General features: G+C 40.2%; 1 protein-coding gene across 1 annotated transcript; it reads left to right on the top strand.

The window, feature by feature from the left end:
* The first annotated feature begins 2,311 nt into the window (after window positions 1–2,311).
* LZTFL1 (leucine zipper transcription factor like 1) lies at window positions 2,312–19,750 on the top strand. Its single transcript, XM_063114566.1, has 10 exons — window positions 2,312–2,443; window positions 8,842–8,966; window positions 10,752–10,946; window positions 12,240–12,300; window positions 13,580–13,651; window positions 14,964–15,029; window positions 15,116–15,193; window positions 17,149–17,325; window positions 18,140–18,243; window positions 19,317–19,750. The coding sequence occupies exons 1-10, from the start codon at window positions 2,441–2,443 to the stop codon at window positions 19,333–19,335; spliced, it is 900 nt and encodes a 299-aa protein (XP_062970636.1). The 5' UTR covers window positions 2,312–2,440; the 3' UTR covers window positions 19,336–19,750.
* Window positions 19,751–20,631: the final 881 nt, after the last annotated feature.

Below are 20,631 nucleotides of genomic sequence, written 5' to 3'. Positions count from 1 at the left end.
ATTAGTCCACTCACTTCACACAAAGATTTATAGAGTGGGGACAGCTGGGGCTTTCTGAGTCCTTCTGCTTTTCAGATTTTCCCCTCAGCTTCACTATCATGGCCACAGAGCCTTGCACACAACAGAGGTTCTGTAAATAGTAGCAGAATGAGTGGAATGTGTCAACACCCTATGAAGACCATGACCACCTTCCATTCCTCCTTTCGCCAAATCTAGGTTGCAAACACCCTGTATTGAAAATCTTAGTATTATGACAGGTAACTTAGAAACTTATGAGTATCATTTCATAATAATATAAAAAGAATTCATCTTTGTTTTACTTATGTTAAACTCTGCTAAAAGGCACAAAATGGCCTTGTGTGTGTGCCTCCCATCCAAACCTTCCAAATTTACACACACACACATTTTTAAAAATTGTCACAGTAACTTAAAAAAAAAAAAAAATAGAGAAATCCTAAGAAGCTCACTGTTAAAGTAGGGTTGAGCTTCTTTCCCTTGCAGCTTGAATTGTTTGCTTTGGTGATCAACCTAAGTTTGTAAACAACCAGAAGTACAAGTTCATCCTTTTCATGAGCCAAATTCATCAATTTAAGACTGAAAATACATGTTCATATTTGCTGACACTATTTAGATAGCTTATGCAACAACATTCAACTCTGTTGGGTAGATTGGCAAACAGTGATATTATAACCTCCTTGGTACAGAAGGTTTTAGATTAAAATAGAATTTTAAAGTAAAATAACTAGCTGATGCAGTTTAACAGAACAACTTTAAAAAATCCCCAAGCCACAAACATCTTCACAAACGAAATATTTGCATTATACACCCACTCCTTTGTTCCCCCTGAATTAATAACACTTAGTAAGCACAGGATTTTGCCTGTGTAAAAATACACTTGTTTCTTCAGCAGTGCAAACTGATGACCAACTCTGTTGTACGTCATAAAAGTTTTTATGAAATTCCTTCTGTATCTTGCATCCACAACAACTGTTAAAGTGACCTCACTACGTGAATACAATGGGTGTCTACTGAAATAAGAACCAAATACTGTGAGAATTTACTATAGGAATGAAATGTATCTAGCCCATAGTAGGCACTAAACAATGGCAACCATTGTTACCAATTCAACAAACACTCACTGAACAGAAATGTGAAAAGTGGCATGGTAAACAGAAATTTTGAGCTTGGAGGAGAGTCACTATGGGGGAGCTGAGAGAACCTGTCCTTATGGACCTTGCAAGGAGACAGAGATTCTGCCTAGATGCCATTGCGGGGCCAAGGGCAGGGAGCCTGACCAAAGGTGAAGTTGAGCATAGCCAATCCAAGGCCCCAGACCATCCTTCCATGCCTTGGAGTGTTCCAGGTTACACACAGAAGCCTGTCTGCTGTTCTTGTCCCTGAGGCTCGAGATCCTTCCATGGGCAATTGCCTGCACATCATCTCTGGATCATGACTGAAGAACTCTGAGCCCCTGGTATTTGCAATAATCTATCTCGTCCTACACCTTTGTCTTTTCTAAGACAGTGTTTCTTAAAGAGTGGCTCGTGATGCCTCCTGGAACGTCAGTAAAATCTGAAGATTCCAAGAACCCAAGATTGACTTCTTGAATAAGAATTTCCAAGGGTGAGGCCAGGGAAGCTATTGTTCAACAAGCTTCCCTAGTGATTCCAGGCATAATGAAACTTTTGAAATGCACTGTGCTTTGAGAAAACCGATAGTTTTTGCAATTTATTTAAAGGGAAAGGGTGCTAGAGACTTTTAGCAGCAATATATGAGAAAATAATAAAATAATAATGAGTCGGGGAGAGATCGTTCGAAGCTCTTATCTAGGAACCTGGAAGCGCCTGTGTTGTTGGCCTGTCTCAGCCACCTTTACGCTCAGGTAGGAACAACTGGAGAGAAAAAGTACGTCTGGGCCGCGCCCGCCCGACGCCCCATGAGACCGGTTCAAGGTCTGGAATCTGCCCTCTAAGCCACGGTTGGGGGCGCCAAGGCCGCCCTCTAAGCCACGGTTGGGGGCGCCAAGGCCGCGGGAAGTGCCTGACGAGCCCTTTCCGGCAATCCAGACTCGGACTCCCAGAGGCGCGCAAGCGTGTTGGGGACTTCAGGCGGCCTCGCCCTTCCCGTTACCATTGGCAACAGCAGTCGGGTCCCCAAAGTTAGCGTGGCGTGAAAAGGTGGGACCTCCGCCTTTGGAAGCCAATGCGCATGCGGCGGTCGGCCAGTCACACGGCACTTCCTGTCACGTGATCATGAGGACCAATGAAAGTGCATAGCTGTAGGCCCACGTGCCTCCGTTCCCATTAGCAACCGGAGGCTTCCAAGCAACCTCCCCTTCCTCCGCTGCTTCGGCGCTCCATCCACTCTTGGTGGTCACAGCGTGGCAAGGGTCTGCCTGGCCTCTCCCGCTCCTTTAGGCTGCCAGCTCCCGTCCGCCGCCATGGTGAGTAGCCGACCCGCTGGCGCCGAGGAGAGAACAGCGGCCGGGGCTGGAGACGCTGAGCGGGTGGGCCCGGAATGATGGCCTGTCCTCAGCGGGCCTGAGGAACCCCGCTCCCGGGCCTCCCGAGAAAGGGAGGGTGCGCCGGCGCGGGAGGTTCGGTCGACCTCGGCCCACGCCCCTGCGGGATAATCCTGGGTGAAGCCCTCTCCTAGCAGCCTCGCTACACCACATCGCTTCGTTCCTCGCTCCTGCCTGGGGGGTGCCCGGGCCAAGTCGCAGTTCTCAGGTGGCGCGTGAAGAGAGCCAGACGGAAGCGCTGCCAGCTAAAGGCGCGGGGCAGGTTCGCACTCTAGTCCAAGCTCCAAGTTTTCACACATGCGCGCGCGGACGCACACACGCCTTTGGCAGCGTAAAGTTACACGTTAACGAGCCGAGGAGGGAGAACGAATTCACTCTCTGTAGTTAATTGAATCCAACTTTGTGATGTGGAAGCGACTTAAAGAATCCAAGCACTCCATTTTACAGCTGAGGAAATTTGGGTGACCTTTTCTTTGTTTTGACCTGTTCAGAAAAGACCACTAGGACCTCCAGCGGTTAATAGCATGCCAGCTTAAACAGCAATCATACTTAGAACAGTACGTAGTATTGAAGTATTCAGAAAGTGGGTTGAGAGCGCCACTTAAATGGACTACCGAGATTCCTCAGCAACCAGAATTCCTATTTTGGCCCTCACTGTATTCCAAACATTGTCTCAGAGCTGAGTATACAGCTGTGAACAAAACAGAGCGTTCCCTACCCTTTTTGAGCTTAGAACCTGTCCCACTCATTCTCTTGATTTCCCTAAAACAGTGAAAATGAGTTGAAAAAATGATGATGGTGATGTCAAAAAAATTGATATGTTACTTTCTGTTCTATCAGCTGTCATTCCTTTCTGTCAATTTGGTTAACAACCGACACTCTGGAGTCAAACTTAGGTTCTTTATTAGTAAATTGCAGATAAGAACTACACTGGGGTTGTTAAAATGATAAATGAAGTAATGCATGTAAAACAAAGCGCAGAACTTGCTAAAGCAGTCAGTATATGATAGGTTTTCTTAGATTGTGCTCATTTTTATCATTACATTTTCTTCCTTGTACTTCTCATAGTAAAACTGTGTATGGATTTGTGGGCATGGTCAGGAACAGGGAACCATTTCTGGTACATTAACCCCTTCTCTTCTAGCATCCCCACCCCCACCCCCACACACTTTAAGGCACAGTTTTGAGACACTAGGTTGGTAATGCTCTGGTAGGATTCCTTGTTATGTGTTTTCAGCTCCCATTTACAATTTTTAATAGAGAATTTCTGCAACAAAATTCAAACAAATTCTGATTTCCCCATTTGGTTACCTTCCATAGTTTCTAAACATTTTACAGCTGATCATTTATAGCTACCTCATTTAACAGATGGTAAAGGTGATGCCAGTGAAGTTAAGTGACTTGAGCTGGTAACAGTTACACAGGTTGGTAGTTGCATAGCTAGACTTAAACCTGGTTTTTAATCCAGTGCTTTGTCACATTTCCTCTATTCCATTTCCTCTCTGTATTAGGTTTCTGTTGCTTATGACAAAATACCTGAAACTGGGTAATTTATAAAGAAATGAAATTTATTTCTTACAGTTTGGGAGTCTGGGAAGTCCACAGTCCAGGGAACACATCTGGTGAGGGCCTTCTCCCGATGTCCCATGACTTAACTGTAAATACTATGATGTAAAGTTAAAAATATTTAAATACTGATATAAAGTCAATAAATCTTATGTTACAGGACAAAGAATAAGAGGAACAAAAACAAAGATAAATGCTTAATATATGTAATATACACACACAGACATATTCTTGACAAAATAGGGAGGATAATTACAGTCCTCATTTCTGTAACTGGTCATGTGGTTGTAGCTGTTATTTATAACTACTTTCTTCTTCTACCCATTCTGTGTTCCCTTTGCCTTCAGCAAGCACCTTAGCTAGTTGTGGTTCTTTACCCAGCAGAGTGACCCAAACCTTCCTCCTTGAAGAGTCTGGGCTGTTTGTAGTCTTGCCTGGATGGGATTGCTGTAATTTCCCATTGACCTTAATCACAGGGCATGTGTAGTACTAAGAGATCTCCTGTGTCAGACATAATCTTCCTTACCTCCATTTGGAATAGTAGTCCAACTTCCCCTTAGTAGTCCAGATCAATAACCCAAGCCAACCCCATAACTCCTTTCTTAGCCTATTGACTCAGAGGCAAGGAGCCCAAAGTGGCCAATTGTCAGCCTTAACTTCCAGTTCATTGTTGTGTCTCCTGGTGGAAACATACCTCCCTCTGGAACTAAGACCTCTAGGCCAGCAGAACATAAAGTCTCAGTAACAGAAGCAAAAATTTTGCTAGTGGGTCATGAGGGGTAATGATGAGTGGTGCCACTCCCATTTCCACCCCTTGTTTCCTGGACCTGTGAGTCCTGGCTATGGGAGAAACAGTACCATTTATTGGGTACTGTTTTACAGAATACAAAATACGGATGTATTTTGTATTTCTCGTCTGGAGAACTTTGCCCCATCCCTGCAGGATATTATCAACTAGCTGGTGCTGTAACTGTGACCTCAAAAGGCCATTCCACCATTCTATCAAGCCTGCTGCTTCAGGATGATGGGGAACATGGTAAGACCAGTGAATTCTATGAGCATGAGCCCATTGCCACACTTCTTTGGCTGTGAAGTGAGTTCCTTGGCCAGAAGAAATGCTGTGTGGAATAGCATGATGGTGAATAAGGCATTCTGTGAGACCATGGATGGTCATTTTGGCAGCAGTGTTGCACGTGGGGAAGGTAAATCCCCATCCAGAGTAAGTGTCTATTCCTGTAAGGACAAAATGCTGCCCCTTCCATGATGGAAGCAGTTCATTGTAATCAACCTGCCACCAGATAGCTGGCTGATCACCCTGGTGAATGGTGCCATATTGGGGGTTCAGTGTTGGAATCTGCTGCTGACAGATTGGACACTTAGCAGTAGCTGTCACCAGGTTGGCCTTGGTGAATGGAAGTCCATGTTGCTGAGCCCATGCATAACTTCCATCTCTGCTACCATGGCACTTTGTTCATGAGCCCACTGGGCAGTGATGGGTGGTTGGAGAAAGAGGCTGACTAGTATCTACAGAATGGCTCATCCTGTCCACCTGATTATATTAAACTCCTCCTCTGCTGAGGTTACCCTTTGGTGGGCATTCACATGGGAAACAAATATCTTTACGTCCTTTGCTCTCTCGGAGATGTCTATCCACACACTTCTTCGCCCACATTTCCTTGTCACCAGCTTTCCAACCATGTTTCTTCTGAGTTCCTGAACATCTGGCCAAACTATTGGCTACAGCCCATGAATCAGTATATAATTGCACATCTGGCCGTTTCTCCTTCCAAGCAAAGTGCACAACCAGATTCACTGCCTGAAGTTCTGCCCATTGCGAAGATTTCTCCTCACCAATGTCCTTCAAGGATGTCCCAGAAAGGGGCTGTAGTGCTGCAGCTGTCTACTTTTGGGTGGTTCCTGCATATTGCACAGAACCAGGCGCTAATCTTCTCTTCCTCTGTCAATTGATCATAGGGTACCCCCCCATGAGGCCATAGGTGCAGGCTGAGGGAGAAAAGGCAGTGTAGCAGGAGTAGGAATCATGGGCATTTGGGCCACTTCTTCATGTAAGTTACTTCTGCCTTCAGCACCTGCTTGGGCCCGATCACATATATACCACTTCCATTTGATGATGGAGCGCTACAGTGCACGCCCAACCATATGGCTTGCTGGTCAGATAACACCCAGTTCATGATGGGCAGCTCAACTTGCATGGTAACTTGGTTACCCATAGTCAAGCGTTCAGTTTCTGCTAAGGCCCAATAGCAGGTCAACAGCTGTCTCGAAAAAGGAGAGTAATTATCTGCGGATGATGGGGCCTTGCTCCAAAATCCTAAGGGTCTCCACTGTGACTCACCTCTACGGGCACGCCAAAGGCTCTAGACAGCATCCCTATCTGCCACTGACACCTCAGGGACCATTGAGTCTGCGCTATCATACAGCCCAAGGGGCTCAGCAGTTTGCATGGCAGCCTGGACCTGCTGCAGAGCCTTCTCCTATTCTGAGCCCCACTCAAAACTAGCAGCTTTCCAGGTCATTTGGTAGATGGGCCGGAGTAACAACTCTTTAGTGATTTGACCTATGTACATGTACTATACATGTGGAAGCAAAGGTTGTGAATAGCCATTTCCTAGGCTGATGCTGTTTCTCCTATTGAACTCAGCTTTCTGCTCCCTTTTTTCACTCCCATCCATTGCAGTCTAGGAACTTTTCTGTCCTTAGTCCCAAAGTTCATCCTTCTCACTTTGAGTAATTTTTTTCTTCTTGGTCCTCGGACAATCTTAACTCTCCTTGACAGGAGAAAAAGTAATTAACACGTATGAATTGACCACCCACTCTTCACGAGGCACTGTGCCAGGTGTCATAATTCATGCCCTCATGGAACTTACCATCTAGTTGGAGGAGCAACATCTGAAAAAAAGAATGAAGTACCACCTTAACACTAAGTAGAAATCAGTCTTTGGTGGTGCCAAATAAGTAGCAGACATGATATATGCTAATTTTTGGAGGAAGGCATAACTATAGAGTCACTGAGGGTACATTGGGAGGTGTCATAGAGTAGGTAAAACAGTCCTTGAACAGTGGGTAGGAATTCAGTGATGTGGTGGAACTTGCGTGTAGTGGTTAGTGAAAGCCAGTTGTGTGCATTTCTTCTCACCTCTGCATTCAGTGGCGTTATATTGGCAGCTTGAAATTGGCGATAGTGGAAGTATTTACATCATGGAAATCAGCAAGGGCTACACATCAGGGTCCCCTACCCAGAAAGCCTGTTGTTAAACTGTACCAGCACACCACTGGGTAGGATTCAGATGTTTGAATAGAAGTGGAGAGCTACTTTTAGGCAAAGATAAGGGTAACATGAGTGAAAGTCAAGGCAGGACATTTTAAGTCATGATTCAGGGCTGATGGGCAGTCTAGGCTGGCTAAAGAAGAGTGTTCATATAGTAGAATCCTGGGAAACAGGTTTAGAGAAAGAGTTTGGGGGGTCTTAAGGACTGAAGAGTATAGCTTTAATACCACAGACAAGAATGATTGAGAATTTGTGGTTTATTTGTTTTGTTTGCTACATTGTTTTGAGATAAAGTTGCATGATGACATTTCGGTGAATGATGTACCGCATATATGATGATGGTCAGAGCAATTGGCTAGGTGTGTAGTAGGCTATACCATCTAGATTTGTGTAAGTACACTTTATGATGTTCACACAGTGATGAAATCACCTAACAACAAATTTCTCCGAATGTATCCTCATAGTTAAGTGAAATGTGACTGTATTTCCAAATTGGGATATTCTCACCCATATTGATTTGTATATAAGAGATAACATTGTCTCTAATGTAGGTGTTCAGTTGTTTTTTTAAAAAAATGCCTAGAGGAAACGTCTCGTTAGTCACAAGTCAGGTACATATGCAACTAAAACACATTGCATTTGTGTAGCATATAGGTTTCCCTCTCACTTCCCTTTTATTCTTGCTATCTCCGTTCTGTCATCTAGTCCTTAAATGCATATGCTACTCAAATTGCTTTGGTAAAGTACATCAGCAACTTCTTAATTACAACTCCAAGTAACATGGCTGAAGCCTTGCTTTTAGTTGACCTGTTCTACTCTTTGACAGTCCTGCGTTCTTGGGCTTGCCTCTTAAATATCTGTCAAGCTTTCATCTGGTTTAAAATAAAGACAAATTAATGGCCATTTCCAAACCAAGTATACTTTTTAAAGCTGTATTTGATGGAGTTAGGTTAAGTTGCTGTAATAGAGACCCCTAAAAACAGTGGCTTAAAGAATACAGAAGTTTATTTCTCTCTCACTTAACAGCCATCTCACTGTTCATCTCAGGCGAGTGGGTCAGTGCTGTTCCATGAGTTAGAAACACAGGTCCCTTTCATCTTGTGCTCCCCCAACCCCTGGGCATTGATGTTGTCTGCATAGTTCCACTGATTCACCACCTCTTCCAGGTTCCAGAGAAGAGGGAGTGGCAAAGGTGTACCCGATATCTTAAGGCCCAGGCTTTGGAAATAGCCAATATCTGTTCTGCTCACATCCATTGCTGCAAGTAGTCACGGGGCCACACTTGACTGCAAGGAGGGCTGGAAGTATCATCTAGCCGGGCAGCCATGCCGCCAGAAAGAAGGGAAAAACAGAATTCGATGGACATCTAGCAGTCCGTAGCATAGAATATCCTGTATATTTTCATTGTTGGTTCTTTTATCAAATCTTAAAGACTTAACAATTAAATTACTCCTCTCTTTTTCAGGCAGAGTTGGGCCTAAATGAGCACCATCAAAATGAAGTTATTAATTATATGCGTTTTGCTCGTTCAAAGAGAGGCTTGAGACTCAAAACTGTAGATTCCTGCTTCCAAGACCTCAAGGAGAGCAGGTACCAGAGGACTCTAAGAAAACCAAATGGGAACGTGGATCCTTTCTGGTAGCCAATGTGGGGATGCTGTAGCAGAGGACATAACAAACTGTTCCTGGGATTATCATGAGCAGTTACTCACTGCGAGCAGCTACACTAAGCCTGGTGGATATATGAAACCCAAGAAATTAGATTGTAGTGGGAGCAATGAATCTATTATCAGACATGCACATGATGATAATTATGGGATAGCAAAGTTTAATCAGGAAATTGCTAAGGACTTGTGGGTTAATGATTGGCTTGCCGTATTGAAGATTCCAGAACTTTACTTGAGTTATTAATTGAAAGATTAGAGCCACAAGACGTGGCAATTAGTGAGAAAACACCTATGTAGTTCATACTGAAGAATTAGGAGATGGGAAAATAGCAGGAAATCGTGAAAAACATGTGACTAGTACCAAAATTGTTAGTTGATTTGTAGCAAGAGATAATTAATTTGATTGGACCAATAATGGAAGATAATTAAATATTAAGTAGACATAAGTGAAAAATACCTCCAAGTGAGGTGCCACTGTCCTAAAGCCATGAACTTTGCTCAGTAGTAGAGGCCACCAGCCTTAGACCGTTATCTGTTCAACCCATTAAACTAATCTGATAGTCTGGTTTCCTAGCCCCCCAGCAGATGAAAGCAACAATTTAATTGGTGAGAACATGGTATGTTCTGTTTAAGAATATAGAGAGATTATTAATATATTTAATAAGGACTTTTATAAAAAATAGTTAAAGTTTTATTTTTTTAGAGCAGGTATATTCTGGCTAGACAAAATGTTCAAGAATCATAAGTCAAATACTGTTAGCTTGAGTATAACTATAAGACTTTAGTGAAACGAGATCTTGTTTGATTATGTACTTTTGGAAGAGAGGAAGAAGATAAAGCTGAGGTTGGGGCAGTTGCTTTTATCTGAGAGTCTGATGGATAAGGGACTTTGGAGGGCAGAAGCAGGAAGAGGAGAGGACTGCGTTACTGTGAAGCTGTCAGTGAAAGTAGGAGGCACACAGAAGCTTTGGGGCATGTTGCTGAGATTGCTGAAAATAATCGTGGGGTTTAGTCATCCCCAGTGGGACTGCAAGCAAGTCACCTTCACCCTCCAAGCCTGTGTTCCTATCTGTAAAGATAGGGGATTGAAGAAGATGGCTCTAAAGTTCCCTTCTGACCCAAACATTCTCTGTGTGAGAACAGATTGTTAATGCCTGTGTTGATGATGTTCATTTTTGTGGAGTAGTCAGTGGAGCTTTAAGTTAAGCTTTTTTTCTTTTGGGTCTCAAGAATGCTAAGAGAAACAGTATATAATTACATTTATTTCTCACAGGCATTTACCAACATGTGAATAGTTCATACAATTATTAAAATGCTGGAGAAATAATAGAAGAAACTACACCTTCCAGGTGACTTTTGAAATTAGTAGATGTGATAAGACTAATTTTAGTGGAGATTGAAGTAAAAAACATTTAATACTGAAAAATTAAAGAAAAAAGTAGAGGATGGTTTGGGGAATGTTTCTGAGCATTTAGCTGCATTAAAGGATGTGCACATTTGAAGAATTAACCACAATTTAATTGTTTCTGTATCAAAAATAGAGTTTAAATATTTTCTGTTTTATTAATAAAGAAAATAGTTCCCAGAGAGATTTTCACTGTAATCCTTTAATCCCTTAGATGACATGGAATGTGGGTTTCTTAATGTTGTTGTATTTTGTAAATTGTTTTTGTTATTTCTCAAGCTTGGGATCACGGTTGTTTTTTCAGGTTGGTGGAGGAGACCTTCACCATAGATGAAGTCTCCGAAGTCCTGAACGGGTTGCAGACTGTGGTTCATAGCGAGGTAGAGTCTGAGCTCATCAACACTGCCTACACCAATGTGCTACTCCTGCGGCAGCTGTTTTCTCAAGCTGAAAAGTGGTACCTTAAGCTACAGACAGACATCTCTGAACTTGAAAACAGGTAACAACATTCATACCTGCATTTGTGACAATAGAGGGCCAAGCATAATCTTCAAAGTTAGTGAAGGTCTTTGCTGCTTTTCTTGGGGCTGGAGAGTGAGAAAAGTTGGGAAGTGTAGCAGTAAGGCATCCAGTCACTGTGTGATCTCTTAGGTACTTCTCAACATCCTTTTAAAATTCTCTGTTTCTACTGTAGCAGGATATCATAAAGGCTTTTGAGATTTATGAAGTTCCTTTTCAGGCTAATTATTCATTACAGCATCTTTGTTAGCTTGGTCAGTACTACAATCGGTCTTTATAGATAGGTCAACTAAGAAACAAAGATTATGACACAGTTGAAAAATTAATTCAAATATAATAAATACCATCAATTCAGACTAGTAGCATTGGAAGTTTAATTCTAAGTAATTACATTTAAAATTATGTATTTATCATCTTTAAATAGGAAACATAAAATGTAAAAAAAGTTTATAGTCAACAATACCAAAGAGCTCATTAATTTCAAAAAAATACGGTAAAATTGAAGTTGAAAGTCATTCGGAGAAAAGGTATGCTAGAAATCGGGAAGGACTGACTGCCAAGCCCTGTCAACTGCTCTCTAAGCACAGTCGCAGCATGTTGGGTCACGTGGAGAGTATTGAACAGCAAGGACAGCCTACAGGCAGGAAAGGAAAATCATTTAACTTCTGCAACAGTCACTAGGTGGCTGGTTAGAAAACTCTGAGAAGCTGATGTCTGAGGAAGGTGAGGCTAGCCGTCACTGCCGGTCGCTGTGAGCTTGTATACAGTCAGCTCTCATTTACCTTTGCCAGCCATTAGGCAGCTTATCCCACACCAAGTCTTTCCTGGGAATGTGTGATACTCTTTTTCAGTAGATACTGTGGACTAATTTCATTTTTTCTACAGCTACTCTATTAAAAATCAGTTTGTCTTCCTTGAATACCTAGTAGCTAACAATGTATATTACGTAATAGAGCCATCTCCTCACAGGACCTCAGAAATAGAGTTGACTACAAATTTCACTCATTGTATTAACATTGTAGTTTATTTCTAGCAATATACATTGTGCGCCTAGTAGGTGAAAAATACTAGTTCATGTGGATGATTCAAATTTGAGTTTGTGCAGTTGGATTCTCAACCATTTGTAACTAAGTATTTTTAATGTGGTAAAGTTTTATCCATCTTGCTCTGTTCTCTCTGGCATGTAATAGGTTGGTACTGGTGATTTTATTCTTATGTGTGATACAAACCTATTTTAAATGAATAATTTTTAATATTTGTTTTTGTCTTCCAGAGAATTATTAGAACAAGTTGCAGAATTTGAAAAAGCAGAATTTACGTCTTCAAATAAAAAGGTAATTTTTGGTCATTCTAATTCCATGTCTTAATAACCAGTATTTAAAATCCTGAAATCACTCAAAACATTCCAAGATCCAGATGAGAACTTTCAAGGAAAAGCATTCAATTTGAGAATAGAATTCAAAAATTGCCTCTCAGATTTTCAGGCAAAAGAAGTTTTGGAAGATACTATGAAAAACTTTTGTGTATTATAACCTACACACACATACATGTAGGGCACACACACAGACACACAGACACACACACACACTGCTGTCAAGTCAGAATACCAGTCATGTAAACTCTCCGTCAGATGTTGCGGAGCACAGGCTTTGGGGTCAGCCAGACCTGAGTATCCATCCTGGCACTGTCACTCCCTAGCCATGTGACCCTGAGCAGGTTACCTGAGATGGCCAAGTCTCATTTTCCTCATCTGTCAAGTAGAGATTATACCAGTAATTTCCTATTTCCCTACTTCTCTTTTTAATCATTTGCATTATTTGCAGTGAACATTTACCATTCCATTTTATAGAAGCACCATAAATATTCCATTGTTGGATAGTTAAATACTGCTGAGGTAAATCCTTGTACATACACATACAAAACATTTTCCAATTATTCCTTTGGGACATATTTCTGGCTAAGGTTCTTTTGTTTTTAATATGTATTGCTAAACTTCCAGAATATTTGTGCCAAGTTATTCTTCATCTGTAGGGTAGCTGCCTAAATCCTCACCAATATTACAGTTATTTTCAGAGTCTGAAGTTCATGCAGAAATCTCTGTTTTAGCTCCCACTGATTAAAATCCCGGTTCCTAGATGGTAGGATCTATATCAGGTCTGGCTTTGAGCTCCTTCCATCCTTCCCTCCCTCCCTTCTTCCCCCCTTTCCCTTCCATCTGTATTTTTAAAAAAGATATGGGGGGGCCACGCTGGCCGGTTAGCTCAGTTGGTTAGAGTTCAGCCTTGTAACACCGAGATCAAGGGTTTGGATCACCACACTGGCCAGCCACCATGCATAAACCAGCAAACAAATAAATAAATAAAAGATATGAGGAGGATGGGTTTCATTTTTATCTCTAACATGTATTGGGTACTGTGGGTCAGGCATGTCCTAGGCACTGGGATGTAACAGAATACAAAACCAACAAAAATCTCCACACCTGTGGAACTGACATCCCAGCGGATATGTTTATATACAGTGTCTTCCACTTAGAAAGTGCAGGTGTTCAATGATTATATATGTACATGCTTTATTCTGTGTTGATTTTAATTTGCTTTTTTAATTTTGTTTCAGCCCATCATAGATGTCATAAAGACAAAACTTGTTCCACTTAATGAAGGTGGAACAGCAGAACTCCTCAATAAGGTAATGTAGTCATCATTTTGAAAAAGGAAAACCTCTCATTGTCTGAACAGCTCTAGGGTAGAGAAACAAAGGTGGAAAGAGGTTGACTCAGACTTTGGTCTGGCACAGTAGTTTTACCTAATGGTGCCCAGTGGGCCAGAAGAGGGCATACTGATCTTCTAGAAAGTCTGAAGCAGTTCTTGATCACATGTTTTCATGGTAAAGGAAAGAGCATGGAACTTTGGACTGAGTTTATTGATGGACATTTGAAGTTTGTGATCTGTGATAACAATGGAGATTTTTAAAAAGAAGTTTATAAACATATCAGTATACAAATAAATATTTTTATACAATGAAGGTTTTTAAAAGAAGTTTATAAAAATTATTTATCAGTATACAAATAAATTATTTCTCAGTATACAAATAAATACTGTGACTCCTATAGTCTTAATATTATGCTAAGTGTTTTTAGAAATAAAAAATGCAGTGTAATACCTAGTCCTTGTTCTCAAAAAGTAATAACTTCATTGGGAAGACAGAACTAATATTCTAGAAAGAGACAGGAGAATTCTTTCCTGTGTGCCACGGGCGTCACAGGGTAGCAGAGAAGAAGCAGTTTCGTGTAGATGAGAAATGATAAGAACAGGATCTTAGATAAGATGACACCTGGGCTGGGCCTTGAAGGTCAAGACAGATTAAATTGTCAGAGGGAAGAGAAGGGGCATGTGGGGCAGTGGAACAGAATGGGCAGTGGCCAGAGGCAGACAGAGAGTGGCATGACTCGCAGCAGAGCTCAGTGCTCTCTGACTGGGCCAATGTGTGTGTTGGAGCATAGTGAGAAATAAGACTATACTGATAAGTGACTCTCGTGTTGGCTGCATAAGAGCAAAGGTGTTTGGCCTCTGCTCAGTCAGAACCATTTGGGGGCTTGAGCACAGGGCACTGAAATGGTGAAGATGGTGTTTCCAGGATAAGTGGAAATAGTGTGCAGTGGAGGCTGAGAATGGACCCAGGAATTGCAGGCCAGCTAGCTGAGAGATAGCAGGGCAGGGGGACTTTGGAAAAAGTCTGAGAACAGAGGGCTGAAAGAGGAAATGTGTGTCTGAGAGACTGAAAGAGAAAGAACTAGAAATCTTAGAGGCAAAGCTGACTAACAGTATTGAGGCTGATGGACTGGGCAAAATTGGGATATTACGAATAACCAGGGCATGTGGATTTGGGGACTATTAGATAATTTAAATTTAATTTAAAAATTAAAAATTTAAGTGAAACAAGTACTAATTTCAAGCATTACAATATTTTGTTAAAATAAATCTTGAATTTATTGACATAGGAAATTTTAAGACTTCAAGAAGAGAATGAGAAATTGAAGTCAAGGCTGAAGACCATTGAAATACAGGTAACTGAGAAATCCTTAAACAAAATTATTGAAAGAGCTACCTACAAATTAAATACTGAATGTGTTTTGTTTAAATTTGATTATAGGCTACAAATGCATTGGATGAGAAGTCAAAACTAGAAAGAGCACTGCAAGATTTACAGCTTGATCAAGGAAATCAAAAGGTGACACAAGTTTTAGCTGTCTTTTTCACACATTCTAAACAGAATAAAGTTATAAACTTAAGTCTTAGACACTGTTCATTACACCCTTCTCCCTGCCACTCCCTGAGATAAATGCCACTGTTGTTCTGCATTGGGACATCTTTGCCCAAGAAAGGCCAGGTGAGAACCAGTGCCCTTCCCTCCATCCTTCCTCCAGGTCAGAGGGGGCAGATACACAGTTCACGTGCCTCATGTGTCCTGGGATTTCAGTGAAACGCAAGATATTCTTCAATTTATTGCCCTTTCATTGTGATGTCTAATTACAATGGGAAAAAAAGGAAATGAAGAAAGGAAAAGTTTTTAGTTAATTGATTTGTATTGGGGTTTTTTAATACTGAACATTACTTAAGTTTGCCTTTGATGAGTGACAAAGTAGAATGAATTTACTCATTATGAATCTTCAGATCCATCTATATTTAGCAGCTCTGTGTAGTACAGTGAAATCTAGTGTTGTAGTTCTTCGAGCATATCTGAGTGTCATGACTGAATGTCTCTCTGCCTGCTGGAAGTCATAGTGTGCACGGTTGTCTCCTGTGGCCTTTCCATTGAGTACAGATGCTGTAACATGATTTCATGTGAGTGGGGCCAGCTGGGTAAATTTTCAGTGCACCACTGGCTTTTCTTCTGGTTGTACTGTCATTGTAAATATCTATAAACAATCCCAAAGTCTATTTCATTAGGTTTTTGTTAAACATTTTTCTGTGAAAAATTTGAAACATACAAAAGTAGAGAGAGTGGTATAATGAACCCCCATCCTGATCACTCAGCTTTCCCAGTCATCATTGCATGGCCGGTCTGGTTTCGTCTCCATCTCTACTTTCTTTCCCTCCTCTCATGATTTTCTGAAGCAAATCTCACACATTGTACCATTTCATCTGTAGATATTTTTAGAATAGGAGGATAATTCTTATATGGCTAAAAAAACCAAAAGAAGATGTATGTGATTTTCAACCATTTATATGCCAGGGACCATAGATTAACAAAACAGAGAGCTGAATGTTTCAGAACAGCCCTATAATTTCTCAAAAGTAAAACAATTGCAGACATTTTTGGATGATGCATTTGTTTAAAAGCCATTTTGGGCTTTGTTCCAATTTTACTCTAAGATTTGCACACAAAAGCAAAATGGACACATGCCCTCACTAGTTGCAATGAAATAAAATCTTTTTAAAGACCAGATTTTAAAAATGAGCAAGAATTTTTTATTTTGTTGAAAGTACTGCTTCATCTGCATATTTAGCAATTATAGACCATTTTCCTGTCATAGTAATACAACTCTTTTCTCTATCATCAATTTTATCCAGTCAAAAACAAGATTTAGCTGCTTTATTATGCTGCAGTTGTCTATACCAAAATGTGCATATCTCATTAATATAAAAAAGTGAAAATCTTATAAATTTAGAAAACCATATAACCAGTTATCATTAATTATGCCCTCATATTTTCTTGTAAATAATAGCTAAAACATGTCTATTAAGTTTTTGATATAAATTGTATTAATTTTATTATTCTTTCCATCTCAATCATTTTGAAGAATTCAAAATTCTTCATCAGTATTTTCTTAACTTGATTTGTCAAAATGAAACCTAATTGCCATCCCAACTCTGGTCCATACAACACTGTCAACTTTAGGATCTCACCTCTCTCCCATTTCTCTCAGACTGGGAAAATCGTATTTTATATATTTGGAATCCAGTGACTACTGAGGGTCTTCAGTGTGCAGACACTGCACACTGGGTGCCTGCTGGCAACCCTGAAGGGGCTAGCATTTACCCATGCTAGCGAGGGAGGCTGGCGTGCACACACAGCACACAGTATCATTTCTTTGATATCCTACGATGTTGAATCACCATTCTAAAGCAGTTAGTATTTAAAATGTCAACATAAAATTATGTTCACATATTTATTTTTCATAGGATATTATAAAGGCCCGAGACTTGAGTGACTTGGAAAACACAGTTGCTGCTTTAAAGAATGAGTTTCAGAAGACACTTAATGACAAGACAGAAAACCAGAAGTCCCTGGAGGAGAATCTAGCAACAGCCAAGCATGACCTACTCAGGGTTCAGGAGCAGCTGAGCATGGCTGAAAAGGTCAGAAGATAGTGTTTAAGGGATTTGTCTGTTCACGTCCAATTAACTGATACACACAGTATAGAGAAACAAATGTGACTAAGACAAACATTAGACAACTGCAAATTCAGATTATTTTTTCTCAAGGTATTAGCCAATATATGTTTTAAAGATTTATCATTAATGGGCACTGGTTCCATTTTCGGTACTAAAGTGTCTATGATGAAATAAGAAAGCTTCTCTGCTCTGGTGTGGTAAATGCTCCTCTACAGGCAGCCCACACCCATGCTGCACCCCTGTGTTGCTCTGCTGCTTGTTCCTCCTACTGCCTGGCAGAGGGAGGGGTGACTTTCTTTTTTAAGGATTTCTATACCTTTTTTACAACTTATATGAAGTGTTATGCACAGAGCTAGATTCTTTACTTTAGGGATTTGACTCTTAAGAATATGGGAGCTGAAATTTAACAAAATTAAAAATCCTCCTCCCTAAAATACTGACACTACTTTGGGATTTGGAAAAATATCATGCTTATTTTCCCTGAATATTAGTTTAATATTCAAATAGATTCCCCATGTCTATGGCATAGTATGCTTGAGTTATTTGCAAACATTGTACTTGGGAAAATGTTACAATTTTATTGGCTTCTCATTTGAAAGAATGTTTTTAAAGTTTGAGTAGTCTTAATTTTACATAATTATGATTTGAAAGGAAATTAGAAAATAACAAAAGCAAAATATTGTAAAGTTAGAACAAAAAATATATATATTTTCATCACATTTGTTATTTTTTTCCTTAACTATTTCTTAGTAATGGGCTGACATTTTTCACTAAGCAGGAATTAGAGAAGAAATTTCAACAAACCGCAGCTTATCGAAACATGAAAGAGATTCTTAACAAGAAGAACAACCAAATCAAAGACCTGAGGAAAAGACTGGCCAAGTAAGCTACGCTGAGCCCGCCTTCAGATTTATCTTCCCGCTGGGCTGATATTTGTTTTCTGTTAATCTAAGCTTGTGTCTAGAGAGGTTAGGCTGGTAATTGCACAGTCATTTAGTCTAGAAACCTTAGTGTGAGGAAAGCAAAGAAGCTTCAGCCTGGCCTTATTTGTAAGGCTTTCCCAGTCTTCTTTTTAGGTTCAGCTAGACCGTTAGACTCACACACAACTACAATAAGCTACTCTTGGCAATGGATTCACTCAGCAAGATATCGGACAGGAAACACAGCAAGCTCACAGAGCAGCATTAGGCATTTCTCCTCAGTGGTTTCCTCACAGCAGTTCAAGAGCTGGTCTTACTGTGCCCTCAAGTGACAATCTAGGTTGGAGAGGATGAGATCCACGCAGATGGGTGCCTTAGCCAGCTTGGCTTAGAAGTCCATGGTACGTAGGATTGGTATCTCTTGTAGCAGTTACATAATGCTCAGTTAGGGACACGTCCAGTTATAAGAACTCACTGCACAGACGGAAACCTAAAGCTGTGGCTCCCGCCTTGTATTTATGGCTTGTTCACAGTCTTCCTGCGCAGGTATAGTCTACCAATTGCGGTCATTTTTGTCATCAGAGGTTTTACCTAGAAACTCAGTTGACATTTTACCTTTATCAGAGTTCCAGGGGAACAGAGCTATAAAGTAAATTCAAGATCAAATTTGTCTTTAGAGAAGGGGGTTTGTTAACCCTTTACTCACATAGTCATATCAGCTATTTGTGTCGATCTGACAATTGAGATAGTTATACTAAGCTAATCACAGATCTAAATGCTGAATATAGAGACTTGGAGTCTTAGACGTTATCTGGTCCATCCTCCCACCTGATACAGTAATCCCCTCTGAGTCACCGTCATGATGCCTTGAATGTATCTGACTTCTACCATAGCAGTAATTTTAAGTGAAAAATATATACTGGCTTAGTCACTGGAGGTGCTTCAAGTATACTAATTGCAATTAGTATGTAATTATGATGACAGCAACAACAACAAAAAGTATTATGACACTGTGCTCTTAATTTATATCTTCAGATATGAACCTGAAGATTAAAAACTGAAGATTTCATCTGAACCTGCCACAACATGAACATAGATGATGTCTCTCACCTCATGTTTTTGGAAGCATTTTGCATTATTCTCTCTCCTTATTTTTCTAATATTTAGACTTTGCTTCTAATATTTAGAACTAAAGTTCCTATTTTCAGTTGTCTAATTGAGAAGAGAGAAAAACAAGTGATTCTGGCCAGTCATCCCAAACACCTCGCTGCCGAGTGCTCCAGAGTCTTAGTTTGAATGCAGTGAAGAATTCTTTACAATAAAGAAGAGATTTTTGGAGTGGGAAGAAGAGTCTTATCCTTTTGCATTAGTATAAAGAGTGTATCTTTTTAATAAATGTTAAAGATGCTGACAGTGTCTATGCTTGTGCATTCCCCAAGGGTAAAAATAAATAATAGTTATTAAAGATAGTTATTATGAATAGACCTTATTTTTACTTCTAAAAATGAAATCTGAATTCATTTACTCTGTTTGATCATCAAAAGATGTATGAATGAATTCTTTGAAGATGTGAATACTATCTAGTATAAGGCAGCATTTTTACCAATTTTAAGGAAAATGAACAGCAGTAAACGTGAGGATTCAATTCACTTTCGTCTCTTACTGTTTATCAGAGGAGGTTCAGACATGTTTTGTAGCATGACTTATCGTGAGTCTGGATGATTGATGGAGAAGTCAGAGCCATCCTGTACTTCCTCAGTTTAGAAAGTATCTGGACTTAAAATAAATGTAATTTTTATACTTGTTTCCAGGATACTCATGTAAATTACATGTTAAATAAGAACACTTTAAAAAAGATGTACACTCAACATAAAACCAGTTACCAGACCTCAGATTGGACTTTTAATTATAGTTTATGTGCATCGACAGTAATTGCATTTTCAAGAGGTTTTAATTATATTTCCATTGGGCCTGCTTTTTCTCAGGTGATTTTGAATAAAATCGTTAGAAATTGGGCGTCAGACCTGTAGTTGTGTAATGCAGTGCTATTCTGTAAGGATAAAGTCCATAAAGCAGTAATACCTCAGGAGGAGAGCACTTAGTTTTCACACAGTAATATTTAGTAATTTTTCCCACTTCCAAAAGCAAGAGTGTCAAACTCTAAAATGAACACCATCTAAGAGAGCTCACTCTTACAAATGAAGATTTTATTCACAGAGAAGAGAACCCAGCATAAAGCTCATTATTATTTTTATTCAAGCTCTTAATATTAGCCTTGAATTAATTGTTCTTCTTGTAGGCTGTATTGAAGGAACATATTGAAGGAACAAATGAAAAAGGGTAAGATAAT

Source organism: Cynocephalus volans, chromosome 11, assembly GCF_027409185.1.
Source record: "Cynocephalus volans isolate mCynVol1 chromosome 11, mCynVol1.pri, whole genome shotgun sequence".
NCBI lineage: Eukaryota > Metazoa > Chordata > Mammalia > Dermoptera > Cynocephalidae > Cynocephalus > Cynocephalus volans.
This window is presented reverse-complemented; position numbering and strand designations above follow the sequence as displayed.